The sequence below is a fragment of the Morus notabilis genome, unplaced genomic scaffold, assembly GCF_000414095.1.
Source record: "Morus notabilis unplaced genomic scaffold, ASM41409v2 Scaffold264, whole genome shotgun sequence".
NCBI classification, from domain to species: domain Eukaryota; kingdom Viridiplantae; phylum Streptophyta; class Magnoliopsida; order Rosales; family Moraceae; genus Morus; species Morus notabilis.
Window position 1 is genome coordinate 645,868 of NW_010368055.1, and position 17,860 is coordinate 663,727.

General features: G+C 35.6%; 2 protein-coding genes across 4 annotated transcripts; one reads left to right on the forward strand and one right to left on the reverse strand.

Annotated features, from left to right (window-relative positions):
• Positions 1 to 781: 781 nt before the first annotated feature.
• LOC21403383 (zinc finger CCCH domain-containing protein 32) lies at positions 782 to 5,186 on the reverse strand. Of its 2 annotated transcripts, XM_024176256.1 has the most exons (8): positions 4,750 to 5,186; positions 4,479 to 4,621; positions 3,968 to 4,030; positions 3,703 to 3,822; positions 3,260 to 3,550; positions 2,864 to 3,181; positions 1,410 to 1,822; positions 782 to 1,242 (listed from the first exon to the last, which is right to left on the reverse strand). In XM_024176256.1, the coding sequence occupies exons 1-7, from the start codon at positions 4,832 to 4,834 to the stop codon at positions 1,442 to 1,444; spliced, it is 1,401 nt and encodes a 466-aa protein (XP_024032024.1). In that variant the 5' UTR covers positions 4,835 to 5,186; the 3' UTR covers positions 782 to 1,242; positions 1,410 to 1,441. The 2 variants fall into 2 exon arrangements, with proteins under 2 accessions (XP_024032024.1, XP_010112757.1); XM_010114455.2 differs by having other exon boundaries at positions 783 to 1,822.
• Positions 5,187 to 12,268: 7,082 nt separating this feature from the next.
• Positions 12,269 to 17,658, forward strand: LOC21403384 (peptide chain release factor APG3, chloroplastic). Of its 2 annotated transcripts, none has more exons than XM_010114456.2 (15): positions 12,269 to 12,456; positions 12,630 to 12,686; positions 13,719 to 13,799; positions 13,897 to 13,954; positions 14,064 to 14,167; positions 14,382 to 14,433; positions 14,806 to 14,855; positions 15,074 to 15,139; positions 15,244 to 15,408; positions 15,929 to 16,001; positions 16,105 to 16,237; positions 16,666 to 16,723; positions 16,951 to 16,998; positions 17,091 to 17,174; positions 17,309 to 17,658. In XM_010114456.2, exons 1-15 carry the CDS (start codon positions 12,316 to 12,318, stop codon positions 17,378 to 17,380), a joined length of 1,242 nt encoding a protein of 413 aa, XP_010112758.1. In that variant the 5' UTR covers positions 12,269 to 12,315; the 3' UTR covers positions 17,381 to 17,658. The 2 variants fall into 2 exon arrangements, with proteins under 2 accessions (XP_010112758.1, XP_024032051.1); XM_024176283.1 differs by having other exon boundaries at positions 17,161 to 17,174.
• Positions 17,659 to 17,860: the final 202 nt, after the last annotated feature.

A 17,860-nucleotide genomic window follows, 5' to 3' on the forward strand; every position in this document is an offset into this window, starting at 1 on the left:
GAGAGAGAGAGAGAGAGAGAGAGAGAGAGAGAGAGAGAGAGCGAGCCCACGCAAGTATTTTTATGACGCATCTTTAATTCAATTTCAGCCACATGGGGTAGTAATGAATTAAAATGGGGTAGTGTTCCACTCTATTTGCTCACACTTTCGAGTAAAACTATGATGATGTTAGAGAAACACTTTCTGCTTTGGGAACAGTGCCAGCGACATTTTTACATCATATCACACCCCAAAATGACGCAAATATAATGCTCAGAAGTAAACATACACGTTATATATAGCGAAGTCGAACGTATGACTTACTATATCAGGAATGTGCCAATGTGCTGCATACTCATAGGATGAAGCCTTTCCACGCCTTTTGGTCTTTTTCATTACGTCTCAAAGGCCTTGCCAGCTTCATATTTTTCACCTTTTGGATAGAAAAATGTGAGCCAAAATCGCTATAGACCCCTAGGAAGTCTCTTCTCTTAGAACGAGCCGTATGAGGAAAGAGGAAGATGAGGTGGTAAAACATATGCCCAAAAAAAAAAAAAAAAAACCCAAACTCGAGCTCCAATTTTTCACTAGTCACAAACAGGCAAAGCCCAAATACCATGTGTTTTGTGGAGAGGTAATATATGAAAATCGCTCTCCATTATACATGACACAAATTAGAAGATAAAGAGGTTAAACAAAGAAAACCAAGCTTTGGATCACAAAAACAGAAAAACTAGCTAAAAGAAATACAAAGAGAAATTTTCAGTGAAGGATAATCTCTTCAACAAATCCAAGATTTCAACAGAATATCTAAGGTTTAGCATTGCTCCCAAACATATAAGAATTCGGATGCTTCTCACTTTCCAAGGATCAAAACCATCTAAACAACTCGTGGAATTAAAAATGTGGATGCCAAAAGTGGCTTCCCAGTTCTTGGGGCCTCAAAAATATTTTCTACATAAACAAGCATCTTACAACTTCGATGAGCAGAAAATTAGACTTTGTCTTCAAACACTGACTGGCTAGTTGCAAGAGATTTTGCAACTAATTTTACGGAATTAGACAAGAAAAGACCAACAATCTTCTCTTTAAACATCGAAGGTCAAACCCGGGTATCAGAATACTAATAAAATGGACTAGCTTAAAGTTGAATGGAAGCTTGTAGGTTTACCTGATATGAATGCTTTCTGTCATAATTACTTGGTAGTGAGGAACAATACATACGGATTTGCCTTTGAAGCTTATTTGAGATAGCGTTGGTGGCTGCATATATTTGACATGAGCATAAATTATCCAAATCCTAGCATAAGCTAAACAGAGTTGTTTGATAGACCTTGAATGTGAGACGCGAAAACCTTTGCACAATTGACCACTACACATTTACTAACATATATAAACAGCAAACATAATGAGGCAGGAGAAAACCCCACCCAAAGATAATGGAGAATGACTTGCGTTTTAATTAGCTTGATCGTCGAACCTCACCGCCTTGTCTTGTGCTTCTGCTACTACTCAAAGGGACAGAACTTTGTGTAGAAAGTTGCACGTCAGTAAGTGAAACAGATCCGGTCTGAGAGAAAATTAAACCAACTGAACTAGTTGAAGTATTCCCAGTAGAAGGCATTCTTGCTGAATAAGATTCCTTTTTGGATAGTTCTGAGGACGTCGATGAAGGAGCCAGGGTAGCTAGTAAAGACCCAACTGGATATGGAGCAACAGGCATATCGATGAGAGAAGAGGCTGATGGACTGTATCTCATTGTCCCGATTGGGTGATCAAATTTGCACGTGGATCCAAACTTGCAATGCCCATTTTGCAAGTAGAAAGTACAAGGTTGCACGCCCTGTAGATTAAGAACATAAGTCAAGCACAATAAATGCTCAAAAGAGAGCACTCTCGATGGCACATAAATCAAAGAAACAAGAAAAAGTCATCAAGAACCAGCAATAGACTTAATTGCTGACTTTATCAACCATATATCATTGGGCGGGGGGGAGGGGAAGTTATCTCTTGCATGATATAATTGTGATGAACAAGAAACCCGATGATTTAGTGTTCATCGTCAATGTGACATGCTCAAGCCATCAGCAGCAACATATGTCTTCAAAAGAAATCATAGGCACAGAAGCACTCGCGTATTATGCATCAAGATCATACACGTGTTATACACAAAGACAAAACTAAGAGTAAGACACAGCATGACAAAAGCAGATTAGCTACAAGCCTTCGGCACAACCTCAGCAGTCAGATACATACATTGCACCCTATCAGCAATATACATAAAAGCCCTTACAGTTGCTTCACAATACAGAGGAAAGGAAAGAGAAAAGGATTTGCATAACCTAAGATAATTGTCAAAACTTCAACTACATTGAAAATGGCAACATCTGAGATTCTGAAACACAGAAACGCCTGATTTGAACCTATTTTTCAACATCTGAAAAAGATGAACTCATTTGAAACACAGAACTGGACATGCTACTCGTAATCAAAATGTAAAGAGAACGAAGACTTTTAGGATTTGTAGAATACATAATGAATAATTACTCACATTAAACTATCTAACGAACCACAACCCACCCCAACAACAACTTAATTTGTTGTAAATTTTCTAAAGAAAGATCTCATCATCCAACTACTCTCAAGTCTGACAATACAGTAGCACTGATTCAAACCAACTATTGGCTGAAAATATAGTAAACAACAAGCCCAACCTCCTTTAGAAATATGAAGATGAACATCAATAATAGGCTCATTGAAGAATAAATAAATAATTAAGGGCTGAAAGTAGGGAGCAGCGGAATGAAAAGAGAAGACAATTCAGAAGAGAGAAAATAACTATTAACGCTCAGCGTGACAAAAGTGGGTGAATAGCTTTGGGTACCGGGCGCAAGGGGAGGCCCACTGGGCTGAGGAGACAATTTGTCCTTGGCATGACTCGATCACGAGGATGGTGATAACGACATGATGATCCAAATTTACAGTCCCCTGTTCTTAGATAGTACTGGCATTCAGGTTCACCATGCCTCTCAGGAAAAACTTGTTCCTTTGGACTACTGCTTGAAGCGCCAATAGAAGAGGGTAAAGAGGGGTAAGGTCTGGCAAGTGCAGCGGTTGAAGAAGATAGATGTGTTACTCCATACATAGAAGCAGCTCCAACTGTGGGCTGAGCACCAGGAGATAGTACAGGGCTTACAGGTGCCTACACCAAATGATCCAATAACGCAATCAGTAATAGGTCCTTTTAGCATATGTCATTGTGAAAATGTTTCCATCATACCGAATAAGGATTCCACCCAGGTATAGGAACTACTCCAGGAGGAAATAGCACAGGACCATAAGCCCCTTGCACGTATGAACCGGGTAATAATGGAGGCCTAGCCACCCTCAAGCTGGTGGATGGCCCCCCAAATTGTTCAGGTATAGGAACTGAAGGAGATTGCACCGGTGGATAAAATTGAGGTGCAGAAGCCGTCACTGAGGTGCCGGCAGGATGAGGATGATGGAATTTACAAGTAATACCAAATTTGCACTGCCCCGTTTTCAAATAGTAGGAGCACTCTGTCTCGCCCTGTTAAAATGGAATATGTGTGGGTTATACGGGCTATAAACTAACTCAAATCCATAGGTATATATATGTAAAGTGACGATTGTGTAAGAGTTCATATTTTTGCTAGATATTGTATACGGAGAGAAAGAGAAGATAAGAGCTAGAAATCAAACCGGTCGTAATGGGTATCCATAAATATTAAGTGGAGCTTGGCTCAAAGATCCACCTCCATGTTTCGGATGGTGGAACTTGCAGGACGCACCAAATTTACAGGTCCCAGTTTTTAAATAATACTGTTCATTAAGCAACAAAACCATAGATGTATTAGAAAGAACTAAGAGGCTAAATCAGATAAAACTTTACAGATTTTCCAAATATCTACATTATCAACATGACGATCAGTAAGACCATTTTACTGACTGAAATAACTAAACTTACCTGACATACAGGTTCTCCCACTCGCTCCGGGTACTCCCCCGTAGCTCTCACAGCTGCCGCCACCTAAGTGAATCATTAAACCCAAAACAAAAACACTAATGAGACCATTTTGACCACTGTCAAGGAGGGGAAAAAAAGTGTAGAATTGTGGGCACCGAGTAGGACAACCACCATCACACCACTAAGCCCAAAACAACACAAACATGAAGCTTAATGAAGACAAATTTTAAGTACCCAAAGACCATTAGATTCCAAAACGAACTCCATTTTCCATAATTCCATTTCCTCAGCTTTGTTACCACATTAAACAGCATTAAATTCGGACAAAAGAGCATCAGAAACAAGCTAACAATAAACTAACACTCAAGTTAAGCATACGAAGACAAGTTCCTTTAAGTATAAGATAAGCTACTGCTGAGAGAGTGTGAAAATAGAGTAATTCTTAAATAAACGCAATAATGGCATTAATTAACTATTAATGACACAGTCAACGACGACAAAAGGATTTTACCGCGGCGCGATCACGAGGATGGTTGTAACGACACCGGACACCATATCCACAATACCCAGTTCGCATGTAGTACACGCAGTTCGGCACGCCGGGACGCTCCGGGTACGATTCGCCACCGGTCAGCCCCAATTGCCACATCGATTCTACACAAATTCTCCCCCAAAATCCACATCAAAACCCTAGCCAAAACCCCACATTGCGAAACCCTAGCCGGAAAATCTCCAAACGAAATTCAAAACTCAAGAGCAAAAACCATAAAGAAATAGCTCACCTTCGAGACCGGTCTCGCCGGCGTCCGGGCTCCATTCCGGCTGATTCGACCCATTCCTCGCCGGGCTCCGTCCGTACAACTCCATTGAACCCGAGAGAGCTTCTTTATTTTATTTTTTTCCCTTTTTGTTTTAACGAAACTGGGTTTCTGTACTACACAAAACTGTATCCAAAAAAAAAACTAACGGAAAAGAAAAATAAACGAAAAAGGAAAAAACAGAAAACGATTCTACAGTACTCTATAGTAGTAGTGTTCGAGAAAGATCCGAGAGCTCGATCGAGTGGCTTTCATTCGCACCAAGGGAGACAGAGATGTAAATCTCACACTAATGAAAAGCTCTCAATAGCTTTTTTCGTCTTTCTTCTTCTCCAAAATCTCTCTCTCTCTCACCAAGACCGTACGGTCTGGTCTTGGGCATTTTTTGTTTTTTCGTTTTTTTTTTTTCTTGTTTTACTATTCCTAATTTTTATTTTATTTTTTATTTTCTTTATTGGGGACTGGTATTTCGTACCCGCCAAACGCATCGCACGTGGAAGGGGATGAGGTTCGTGGGAATTTTGGCCTATAAAACTGGTCGTTGTGTTTTTCCGTTTGGACTTGGACTGGAAACCGACACTGGAATATGGAACATTTGAAATTACGAAAGAGTCCTCGGGGGGAGGGGATTTAAACCCGGACGGTTGACGATGTTTTGATGACGAGACGCGACAAGGGAGGGGTGAAAATGTAATTTTAGGGGCGTCATGGGAATTAGGGTGGGGCTTTTTGGGTAATGATAATTTGCCTCTTTCCCCAGTTGAAATTACGAAAGAGTCCTCCCGGGGGTGTGGGATTTAAAGCCGGACGGGGTTTTGGTTAGGTGGTCAATTTACTGTTGATGTTTTGATGACGAGACGCGACAAGAGATGGGGTGAAACTGTAATTTTGGGGGCGTCAGTGGAAATTTTGTGATGATAATTTGTCTTTTTATTGTTGAGGATGGATGATGATGATGATGATGATGATGGTGGTGAGGATTGCTTGGGAAGGAAGTTGGGAAAATTGATTGGAGGACAAGGGGTTGGTAGTTGCCCTTGAGTACATTGCCTATTGTTGTTTTGTTTGTCCCTAACGAGTTTCTCATTTGGGAAGTTGGGAATCTGCCACAATATCATCTATGCTATTGTTTTGGTGTAACCCTTTTTCTTTCTCTCCCTTTTTTCTTTTTTCGTCTTTATAAAGGTTAAAACATAGCAGAATTTGTTCAAATCCACACTAGAATTGTGCAAAAAAAAAAAAGTACTTAAGAAATTTTTTATGATTTAAATTATGCCTTTAAATCAATGACAATTAAATCAAATAACACATGATAAGGTGGAGAGAAATTTGAATTTGAAAAGTTACAGTTCAATATATATGTATAATGTCTCGATATCTTTTTGTACTTGTCATAGGTCTTGTTTATTTTACCGATTTGAGTTTTCAGTTTTAAGTTTCTACAGTAAAAAGTTCTCAGAAAATGTCACATCTAACTTTTCTGCTACAGTACAAAACTCTCATAAAATGTCACATCTCAACTCGAATCCGCGAAGTGAACGAAGCCACAATTTCTTACAAATGGATTTAGTCCATTGGACTTTTTTTCTTTTTTGGATATTTAGGCCATTGCAATTTGAATGGAGGGTTTTTTTGAACCATTGATACAGCATGTAGTTGTTGACATCAAGCGAACAAATGCATAATCGTGAATATAGGCCTCGTTTGTTTCACGGATTTGAGTTTTTAATTTGAGCTGAGATGTGATATTTTTTAAGAGTTTTTAACTGTAGCAGAAAAGGTTAGATGTGGCATTTTCTGAAAACTTTTAACTGTAAAAACTTAAAACTGAAAACTCGAATTGATAAAATAAAAGAGACCATAGAAATTGTTTATATATTGGACTCAAAGACACAATGTACTTGAACAGGGTATATAGTATAAACGAGTGCGGAATATATGTAGAAAATTAAGGCTCCGTTCATTTTACGGATTCGAATTTAGAATTTGAATTTTATTACAGTAAAAAGTTCTCATAAACAGTTACATTTAACTTTTTTACTACAATAAAAAATTTCCACATAAAGTCATATCTCAATTCAAATTAAAAATTTGAATTAACGAACTAAACGGACTATAAGATATTTTAAAGTGGAAAACAATGGTTCGAAAAAACAAGCACAGCATTCTTTGTCCGAGTCCACTGAAAGGAAAGATTATTATACGCTTAATGATGGCAATGAAGTTTTTTCTAGAAGAAAAAGTAACCAGATCTTACTTAAGATGTATTGAAAAAAAAAAAAATCAAGAAGCTGAATTTCGTTAGGTTACAAACATCACTACAAACACGTGTTCTGATATACAATTGAAAAGTTGTGTGCTACGTGTAATTTAACAGCAAAATAATATTACACTAGGCATTCATCATTTATTATCATTACAAATGAAGTTGTAAAACACGACTGTCGTCTACAAGAAGCGTCATTTAATGGGTTTTTATATTGCTACGTGACAATAATGAATTCTAGTGTATCATTAAACTTAAAGCTATTGCACTATTAATAGTGATAAAAGACAACTGTCCTAGTTCTCATGTAAGACAAATGTCTAGGGAAACAGTTATCATAATAATTAAAAATAGTAAAATCATCATGATCATTATTTATTTTCTTTAAACAAAACATATCTTATATTTCATAAGATGAAAAGGCAATACAAATACCCATTTAGACCTAAATAACGTTTTGCTATGGGAAATATAATATCGACAATCACGTGATTATATTTGTGAACTAGATGGAACGCTTAAAGAGAGATTGTGTGCATTAGCTCCGTTACATACACCCGAACAAGTACACTAAACATTGATTATACACAAATATCTTTATCAAAACATTTAGAGTCAGTTTAGTTTGCTGATTCGAATTGAGATGTGATTTTATGTCAGAGTTTTTTATTGTAGTAAAAAAATTAGATGTAACTGTTTCTGAGAATTTTTTACTGTAATAAAATTTAAATTATAAACTCGGGACCTTATACTCAACAAAAATGTCCAATCAACTATTGTCAAGAATCTCATCCCATGAAGGTGACACAAAAATTGTCAAGAAACAAACCAAGCGAATATAAAAACATAACCACACATTAAACAAATGAGACAAACATACATTGGATAAAAACCATTGTTGTAACAAATTTAAACCAGGCTAAACAATAAAAAGGAGAATAATAAAACTATAAAGAAAACAAAAAACAACAACAACAACAAAGCTTTTAATGGAAAGACGACCATCAATGCTTGAAATAACAAGAAAATATTGGGCGCAGAATGAAGAGAGAAGTAACGTCGACGATTGCCAAACTAACCCACATGCACTATGAGGACAACTAACGCAGCTGCCTAACATAACACTTTTTCCACACTCTTGTTTGGAGATTGGGATTTTGTCATCAAAAAGTCAGAACTTGACAGCATGAATCATGAATCAGGTCTGTTTGGGAGATATATTTAAATCTATGATTTTTTATTTAGACGTTTGAAATTTAAATTTTATGTGAGAGTTTTACACTATAGTATAATTAATTATTTAGGTTTGAGTATACGAAACAAACGACTCCCATATAAGGAATATGCAAATCTGTGTAAATGTGCATGCCCTCAGCCTCAATTCAATTTTGAAACTCACCCATAAACAATGTCAAATGCGACCACCAAGGATGAGACCTTAAGAGGAGATATGCCAGAGAAGCAACGTGCTTGGGATGCCACCCAAAAATAACCAACACCGGCCCCATTTCATATCACATTCAGCCATATGTTTTGCAACAACAAACATCAGCCCTCCATGATCTCGGCTTTATCACTACAAGCTCGTGTCACGCTCCGAAGCCGGAATTAATGACGTTGATGCTCGTTTAGGAGTTAAATGAGATTAAACATTTGAAATTCTAATAATCAGGATCAAAAGTAAAATATTTTAAGAAATTTTTAAACGAGCCCCACTATTTAGTTGAAAATAAATTACAAGAAAGTTATGGGGTCGCTTGCACTTTTTACATCGTTCAGGGCTTCACCCATAGGATATGCAGTATTGTACATACATGAACATGTAAATAACATTATAGACATCAACCACAATCTAGAAAGTCAAAGTTCAGAGTTTACAGTATTTACAATTCTTACATTTTCTCACAAGGATGAAGAACACAATCTTCTCTTAATCGGACGGTAGCAATTTAACTCAGCTACTCCGCACTGCTCCTAGAGTCGCCTGGGAGGGGTTAATATTTATAAAACAGATAAAACGTGAGCAAAATGCCCAGTAGGATGTATTTTTAAATAAGCTTTGTAAATAAGTAAATAAATGAATGAGTAAATAAATAAATGAATAAGCAATGAAATAAATATAGACATTCAGTTCCAACACAACAGCCGGAACCTCACATCCTTTTTCTGAAATGAAATATAACTGAAAATCTTCGTATTACAGGCATCATTAAAGTAATTTATATTATGATAAATTACTTACACAACCACAACTACAAGCTTTATCACCCCCGGGCCGGGTTTCGGGTTCTGCCCCCAAGCATGCACTCTCCACATCCCATCTAGGCCATCAGCCGGTTTACCAATTCGCAAGATCTCTTGTCTTAAGAAATCATTCATTAAACTTTATGAAACAGTTCATTATAATACCAATAGCTAAAATCAAGCTATTATTTTTTAAACATGTTTTTCTTTAGCAAACATGTCCTTTCTTTAAAACATTTGCAAGCCCAAAATTCTTTTAAAATCAGGCTAACAAAGAAAGGGTAAGAAATCATACCTCACAAGTACCAAACCTGGCTAGCGTTACACTATTCCGGCTTTCGCTTCCTCAAAGGCCCTCAATCCAAGTCCTCAACTAGCATTGATACAAAACAACACTTTAGGATTCAATCCTCGTTCCTAAAGCAATTTCAATCTCATTTATATCCTTTGATTTCCTATTAGTGTGCCTTAATCAAATTTCAAGTTTCATAAATCAATTCATGTTTCAAATCATCATTCCAAGGGTTTTAATTCCAAAACATGGATTAAAGATGCTAATCCATTTACTTTAGATCCCCAAATGAAGCTAATTTGGGTTTTCTTCGAGAATCAAAGTCAAAACAGGGTTTTCAGGCAAAACAGGGTCAAACCCTGGCGGTCGACCAGTGACAGAGCATTGCAACACCACCGGTCGACCGGTGCTGTGCAATTTGGTCAACCTGATGGTATGCAATCCGGTCGACAGCATGGTCGACCGGTGGAGAACAGCAGTGCGAGGAAAACTAACTGAATCAGTCTGAAAACCTGCAATTTATGTTCCAAATCGAAATATCTAAAGGGAAAACAACCAAATCCATGTTCTAGTTACTAAATCAAGTTCATAGAACCAAAGATCTCCAATTTCTACCATGATTTTACTCAAAATCCATGAAAATCTTTTTCGAACCAAAAATAGGTTTTCTAATCCAAAAATCCGAGATTCAAGAGAAGTTTTTCAAAAATCTTACCTCAAATCCTTCTCTTGACGTTGAAAGCTCTTTAAATTCCTTCTTTGGTTCAAAAATCTGGTTGATTTGGTAAGGGTTTGAACGGGAGAGAGAGCGAGAGAGAGAAAGAGTGAGTGAAAACGACATGAGAGAGAAAGATGCACGGGAAGAAAGGAAAAAGGAAGAAAAAGAAAAAGAAAAAGGAAAAGACAAGTGTCACAAAATTAAAAGACATTCCAGAAAATGTGTCTACACACACTTCTGGGGTAAAAATGTAAATACTGAGAATATTTAAATTCCTTAGAAATATTTAAATTTACACTTCAGAAACATTTAATAACAATAATTAATTATTTAAACCAGATTAGGCACACTAATAAATCTTAATTACCTTAATTAATCTCGTTTAATTCTCTGAGGTATTACAGCTCGTGCATGAAAACCACAAGATTGGGAACCTGAAGTTGACATGCATAAAAATAGTGTGGGGACTCCAACCATAGTGGCTGGCACAGATTAACATCAATTTATTAAGGGTATATTTGTTTGACTGTATTAAAGCACCGTATTGTATAATTATGCATTAATATAATATTTAGTGTGACTATTGTATTGTATAAACTATTATGGATAGTAAATCAATATTCAGTATGGTTTATGAACACGACTTATTTTTAGTGTATTATATTATATTATTTTATAAGGGATTCATGATTTATATTGAAGTTGGTACGACTGAGGGTCGAGGTCAAGCTAACATATAATCATAAGAATCTATTAATTATTTAAAAATGAGAAATTGTAGTAAATAACATATTTTTGAAACTAAATTAAGTAAATATCATATTTTAAAACTATTTGAAATAAATAGCAGGTTACATGGTAAATAAATCATTTACCGTGTAAATAATTCATTTACGACTGGTAAAAAATATTAAAAAATCTTTATCTATATGGAAAAAAATTCTTTTTACCAGTCGAAAAAACAAACTTTATGTGAAAAAATGTTTTTACTAGCTGTAAATGAACCATTTACGTGGTAAATAATTCATTTACTACTTAAACTACTATTTATTTCTAATAGCTTTAAACCTGTTATTTACTTTTACTAATTTAGGCCTCGTTCACTTCGCTGATTCGAGTTTAGAATTTGAGTTTTTCTACAGTAAAATGCTCTCATAAACAATCACATCTAAATTTTTTACTACAGTAAAAAGCTCTCACATAAAATCATATCTCAACTCGAATTCTAAACTCAAATCAACGAAGTGAACGAGACCTTAATTTCAAAAATCTATTATTTACTACATTCTTCCTCTTTAAAAAGTGAGGGGGCACAATGATTTATTTAAAATAAAAACACACCCTTCAATTTTTTTATAAAATTACACTTGGCCCTACATTTTTTATAAAATTATAGTTTGACCCCAAATTTTCCAAAAATTATATTTTAATTTCAAAATTTTTAAAAAATTACATTTTAACCTTAAAATCTTTAAAATAATACATTTTAACCGTATTGTATCATGCCAATATAACATAATATAATACATTTTATAAGATACAATATAAGCTACCAAATATGATAATGAAGTTAACTTACGAATTTCATATTTATAATTTATTTACAGTAAATTCATTTGGAATTATATATATTTTTTTTAAAAAAAAAACCTCCATGTGAAATTTATTTATATTTTCACCGTCACTTTCGCGGCAATATAAACCTCTCTTTTTTTTTTTAAGCAAAAATGGTAAACCCCTTTTTTTTTTTTGAAACCACCGTTAATTCTCGCAACCAGGTACGTAATTTGACCGTTAATTGTGGCAACCAGGTTCGTAATTAAACCGGGCTAACCCAAACGCAGGAAACTTTTTATCCTTATCCCGCTTGCGGATTGAAAAAATATCGTTCCCAAACAGACCCCTTCATCAAACTTTTATCTCTTCAAAACGCCACATATCCCCGTCCAAGTGCAGAGCTTCTCTATCCGAAAACATCTCTCTCTCCTTCTCACTGCGAACTAATTGATAATGAGTGGCTTAACCACGAGCTCAACGACCTGTCGAATACCGACCTTCACAATACGATGCCGTTTCCGCGAGCCCTCGAGGACTCCGCTGGTGCTTAAACCTCCGCCGCCAGCGAGATGCCGGAGAGTAATTTGCATGGCGGTTCGTATTCTCTTTCCTAGCTGAACGGAAATTGGGAGAGAAAATTTTGTTTGTTTTTTCATTTTATTTTTTAATTTTGGTGTCTTTTGTTTCCCGAGATTTGTTTTTCCCGGGAAACAAACGGAAATGCGAGACGTACTCCTTTCTCATTGTTGTTTGGTTATGGATTGTAGGAGCCTTATTTGATAACGAAGCTGGAATCTGCCGAGAAGACGTGGAAAGAATTATCGGTATGCCTTTCGAATTCGTACTAGAAACGGCTTTGCTTTACGTGGAGAGTTTTTGAATAGAAAAATCAGCATATATACTTCAATTGAACGTGAAATTGAATTTGGTTTAGGACTTTTTTTTATTTTTTGGATGAATGAATTGAGAAATAATTGTTTTAAGTGCAAATTCAGTGGTCAGAAGCCAGAAATGATAGCGAGTTTTAGGGCTCGTTTGGTAACGTTTTCAAAATGATTTTGTTTTGAGAACAAAAGTAAAAATGAAATTATTTTGAGACCGATTCTGAAATTACGTTTGGTTATTTTTTTAAAATATTATTTTGAGTATAATAAAAAAGTGAAATCGTGTTTAGTTATAATTATTAATTAATATATTATAACATTGTTGATAAGTCTTAAAAAATGTTAGAAAATGAAAAGAGAAAGGCGAAAACAACTTTTAACCGTTTTTTAATTCTTTTACAAATTGTTTTTTGTTTTTGCTTTCGTTTTCAAAATATTTGCTAAATAAACACGGCTTGCAGTGAAATTGTTTTGAGAATCATTTTAGAATTGATTCTGAAATTATATTTGGTTAGTTTTTTAAGAGATTGTTTTGAGTATAATAAAAAAGTGAAATCGTGTTTAGTTATAATTATTAATTAATATATTATAATATTGTTGATAAGTACTAGAAATGAAAACAGAAAAGGAAAAATAACTTTCAACCGTTTTTTAATTTCTTCACAAAAATCATTCTCACTGTTTTTTATTTTCGTTTTCAAAATATTTGCTAGACAAACACGGTTTGCAAACCGCTTTCATTTCCGTGTCTTAAAAGATGTGCAGAAATGTTTTCAAAAACAATCTAAAATCAATTTCAAACACACCCTTAGTTTTTTGTTTTTTTTTTTTTTTTTTTTTTTTCCAGAGTAAAAATAGGTATGAATATTTTAGCCTTTCTTAGTGAAGGAATCGAATACTTTGAAACATCGTCTTTTATTAGGCTGCCAATACAATGGTGGATGTTTATTTGAAGTTGCATTTGGATTGTAGGTCAAGCTGGCTGACCCAGACGTCGTCTCGAATCCTAGTGAATACCAAAAGCTGGCACAATCTATGGCCGAGCTTGATGAGGTACCACAGTTTGTTTAGCCATTCCTATGCCGGGAATGTTTACATGGAATCACAGACTCCTAAAATTTATGGAATTTTCGTGCTTTTGGTGAATTAGGTTGTCTCAACCTTTAGGAGATTCAAGGACTGTGAAAAACAGTTGGAAGAAACAAAAGGTATGTTATACCCACTTGGGTACTCGTGTAGGACACTTTCTGAGATCTTGAATATTTGCTTAAGTAGTAACACTCAAGTTGTCCTTCCTCTTTGTAATGTGTTGTTCAGCTTTAGAAAAAGAGGATGGGAATGATGAGGATATGACGGAGATAATTGCTTACGAGATTGAATCTTTATCCAGTGAAATCAAAGAACTTGAGGAGAAGCTCAAGGTATTTTAACATGAAAGGTTTATGCCATTCTAAATTCAATCAACACACTAAGCTTTTTTTAAACTTACTTTGACTGCAAAGCTTGGTCATAGTATGATTAACCAAGTTTCCTGTACATTTTAGACTTTGAGACGATAATTTGACATCTATATTTCTTCGATTGTGCTTATCTCTTACCTTTTACCAACGCTAATGTATGGTGTCATATTACTAGGTGCTACTTCTCCCAAGTGATCCTCTTGATGCGAGAAACATAATGCTTGAAGGTATGCCACGTTTTTTTGGGGATTGTGTCGTATTACTATTGGTTAAATGCAAACAAGGAACCTCTTTCGAGAATAGCCTATCCATCTACTAATCTTTAAATTTCAATTGGTTAAATGTGAATTAGGAACCTCTTAAGAAGTTAGCATACCCATGTGCTCGTATTTATTGCACTTAAGGGGCATTTATCAATTTGGAACGTGTATACTACATAAAGCTCCAAAAGCTTCATTGAATCCTAGTTGTTGCTTCAATCTTCTGAGTTGTTGAGCATACTTGCTCCTTCCTGATGTTGGATGTGATTTCGTTACAAACAATTATTAAAATGTGTACTTTTCTCTGTTTCTTTTTTTCCTTTTTCTTTTTGGTTTCAGTGAGGGCCGGTACTGGTGGTGATGAGGCTGGACTTTGGGCGGGTGATCTTGTAGGTACATGCTTCTTGTGTCCTTCTAGTTGTTCATATATACTAGGAAATATGCCATGTTTTCATCAAGTTGTGTAGAATATTGCTACAGGGCAAAGGTCGAAATTGAAATTCACAGAGAAAATTGATTATCTTAATTTGAAAGGTTGCACCACTCCCAACCCAAACAGACCCTGATGCTTTTCCAATATTCTTTTTTTTTTTTTCTCTTTACAAAGGTTCGCATGTATCAGAAGTACAGTGAGCGGAATTCTTGGAAGTTTTCTCCACTTTCAAGCTCCGAGGTAGGTCTTCTGGATACTGCATCCATGATACTATTTGAGATAAGATGTGTGACAGAAATTTCTTACTTCTCTTCTTCGTTTCTTGTTTTCTTTTTTCTTATAAGGCGGAAAAAGGAGGCTTCAAAACCTATGTGATGGAGATAAAAGGAAATCATGTTTACAGCAAATTAAAATATGAGTCTGGTGTTCATCGGGTTCAACGTGTACCGCAAACAGAAGCACAGGGTCGTGTACATACTTCCACAGCAACGGTTGCCATTATGCCCGAGGTAGACTATATTTTTTCCATTAATGACAAATGCCTATGTACATCTGGGGCCTCTATTGATATTCATGTCATTGTAGTTTAAGTGCACCTAACGTAGAACCTTATACTAATGCATGTTCATTTTGCCAGGATCTGTTTTTCATTTAGGATACATTGATGTGAAAATGTTACAAGTGTTCAAACTTTAACATTTATGGTTATATCAGGCTGAAAGAGGTCGACCTTCCACGCTTGGTTTTTTCTTCTTTTAAAAAACTGGAAATAGAACATTTGTTGGCTACAATTTGGAGTTAACACTGATGAATTAAGTTAATATTTGGTGACCAGAACTTGAAATTGCCTAGACTGTGTCTGTTATTTCGTTAAGTTGTACATTTGCACCCGCCACAAACTCCTAGTTCTTGAAGATAATAGTGTTGTAAATGCTACGTCTATATCATCTCCTTGATCATTCTTATTTAAAAAAAAAATTAGTTTTCTATATTTCATTCGACTGTATGCTGATATTATATCTGATATAGGCTGATGAAGTTGAGGTGGAAATTGACCCAAAGGATATTGAACTAACGACAGCAAGATCTGGGGGAGCTGGAGGTATTAATCTATTGCTGGGAGTATATTTCTTGACATAGTGTTTTGCTTTCCATTTTTATCTCTCTTTTGGAGAAGAATCTTATTTGTGTCAAATCTCATGCAGGGCAAAATGTTAACAAGGTTGAGACAGCTGTTGATCTTTTCCACAAACCAACGGGAATCCGCATATTCTGTACTGAAGAACGGACTCAACTTCGGAACAAGACTCGTGCTCTTCAGTTGCTACGAGCAAAATTGTGAGTACCATTTTCACCATTTAGTTTAAAGCTCTGAACCATATATTGGATGGTCCTGCTAAATATGCTGATTTTTAACATGATATTCATTCTTAGCTTGTATAATAGATCAAGTCACTATTCACCTAATTCAGTCATTGTGGTTACAAAATGAAAAATTTTTCCGTAAAAATATGAGGTGGTATTTAGTATGTCAAATATTTTTCAAATTTTTACTTGAAGGTAACAGGCATAAACTTCAAGTCTTCTGAAAATCGGATACCTAAAGAAAGGTTTTTTCTTTTTATAATCTGTTAAGCTATCACTTATGCAGGTGGGCTATAGTTTCAGTGCTTCTAAAGATATCCTTTTGGTTCCTTATTCCTTCTTCCTTTTTTATTGTTTTTGTTTTTTTTGGGTGCATTATGATGACCAATCGCTTGTTACAGATACGAGATAAAAGTGACGGAGCAGCAGGAAAAGATAAGGAATCAACGGAAATCACAGGTATCTCTTAGCTTAAAACTAAAAGTTTTCTGAGAAGTGCATACGATATTTCATCACTGAAAGGCGTAGAGCATCCACTTGACAGTCAATTGTCAACTTCCAAACTTTTGTATTTTTAGTTGATTTCCTTGGATAGTAACTTATTGAACTTATTGATGATGTATGTTCCGCTTCTCATATATCTAGACAATGAACTAGCTTATACAAACTATATACTTGAAATGCAGGTCGGTACTGGTGCTCGCGCAGAAAAGATAAGAACATATAATTACAAGGTAGTATCTTGAGCTTAACGAAGTAGGCCCTATCCATTTCCCTCTCTTTTTTATTTCTTCACGCTTATCCCTGTTTTTTCATCTTCATTTAGGACAATAGAGTTACTGATCATCGGTTAAAGATGAACTTTGAACTCACCTCTTTTCTTGATGGTGATATAGAGAATGCGGTTCAGGTGTAGTTTCTCCTCGATACTCCGCGTTGTTTCTTTTGATCTTTCAACTTAAGAAGAACACAGATACGGCTTCCATAAAGTTGCTTGCGAAGGACCTTATGAATTCACATTACCGCAATGGTTGATTCTTGCAGGCTTGTGCCGCCATTTATCAGAAGGAACTCCTGGAAGAGCTTGCTGAATCGGTGGGGGCTTCAGCTGTCTGATTTTCAAAAGCATTTTGTGGCGTTATGGTTGGCAAGATTCTGCTGATGAGACCATGTTTAGTATACATTTTTAGATGACTGTTTGGAAAAAAAAAAAAAAAAAAGCATTGAATTTGGTGAAGATAGATGCAATCGTGTGGTGCATATGATTCTTTGGTGGCCTCTGACATGGTCAAGTAGGTCCGTGGGAACACAGAACACCCATTTGAACTTGTATAACCTTTGGGTGCGTTTGGTTGGGAGAAAGGAATGGAATGGAAAGGATGAAACATGCTCAATTCTGATGTTTGGTTGTCTTTAGTAAACGGAAGAGAGGAACGATTTCTTAGAATTCGTTTTAAAATAATTTTGTTTTCTATATGAAAATGAAAACGAAAACGTTTTCATTTTCATTTTAAAATCATTTCTGAAAATGCGTTTGGTAGTTTTATTTTGAGATTGTTTTCAGTTTAAAAAAAAATTAAAACTGCATTTGGTAGT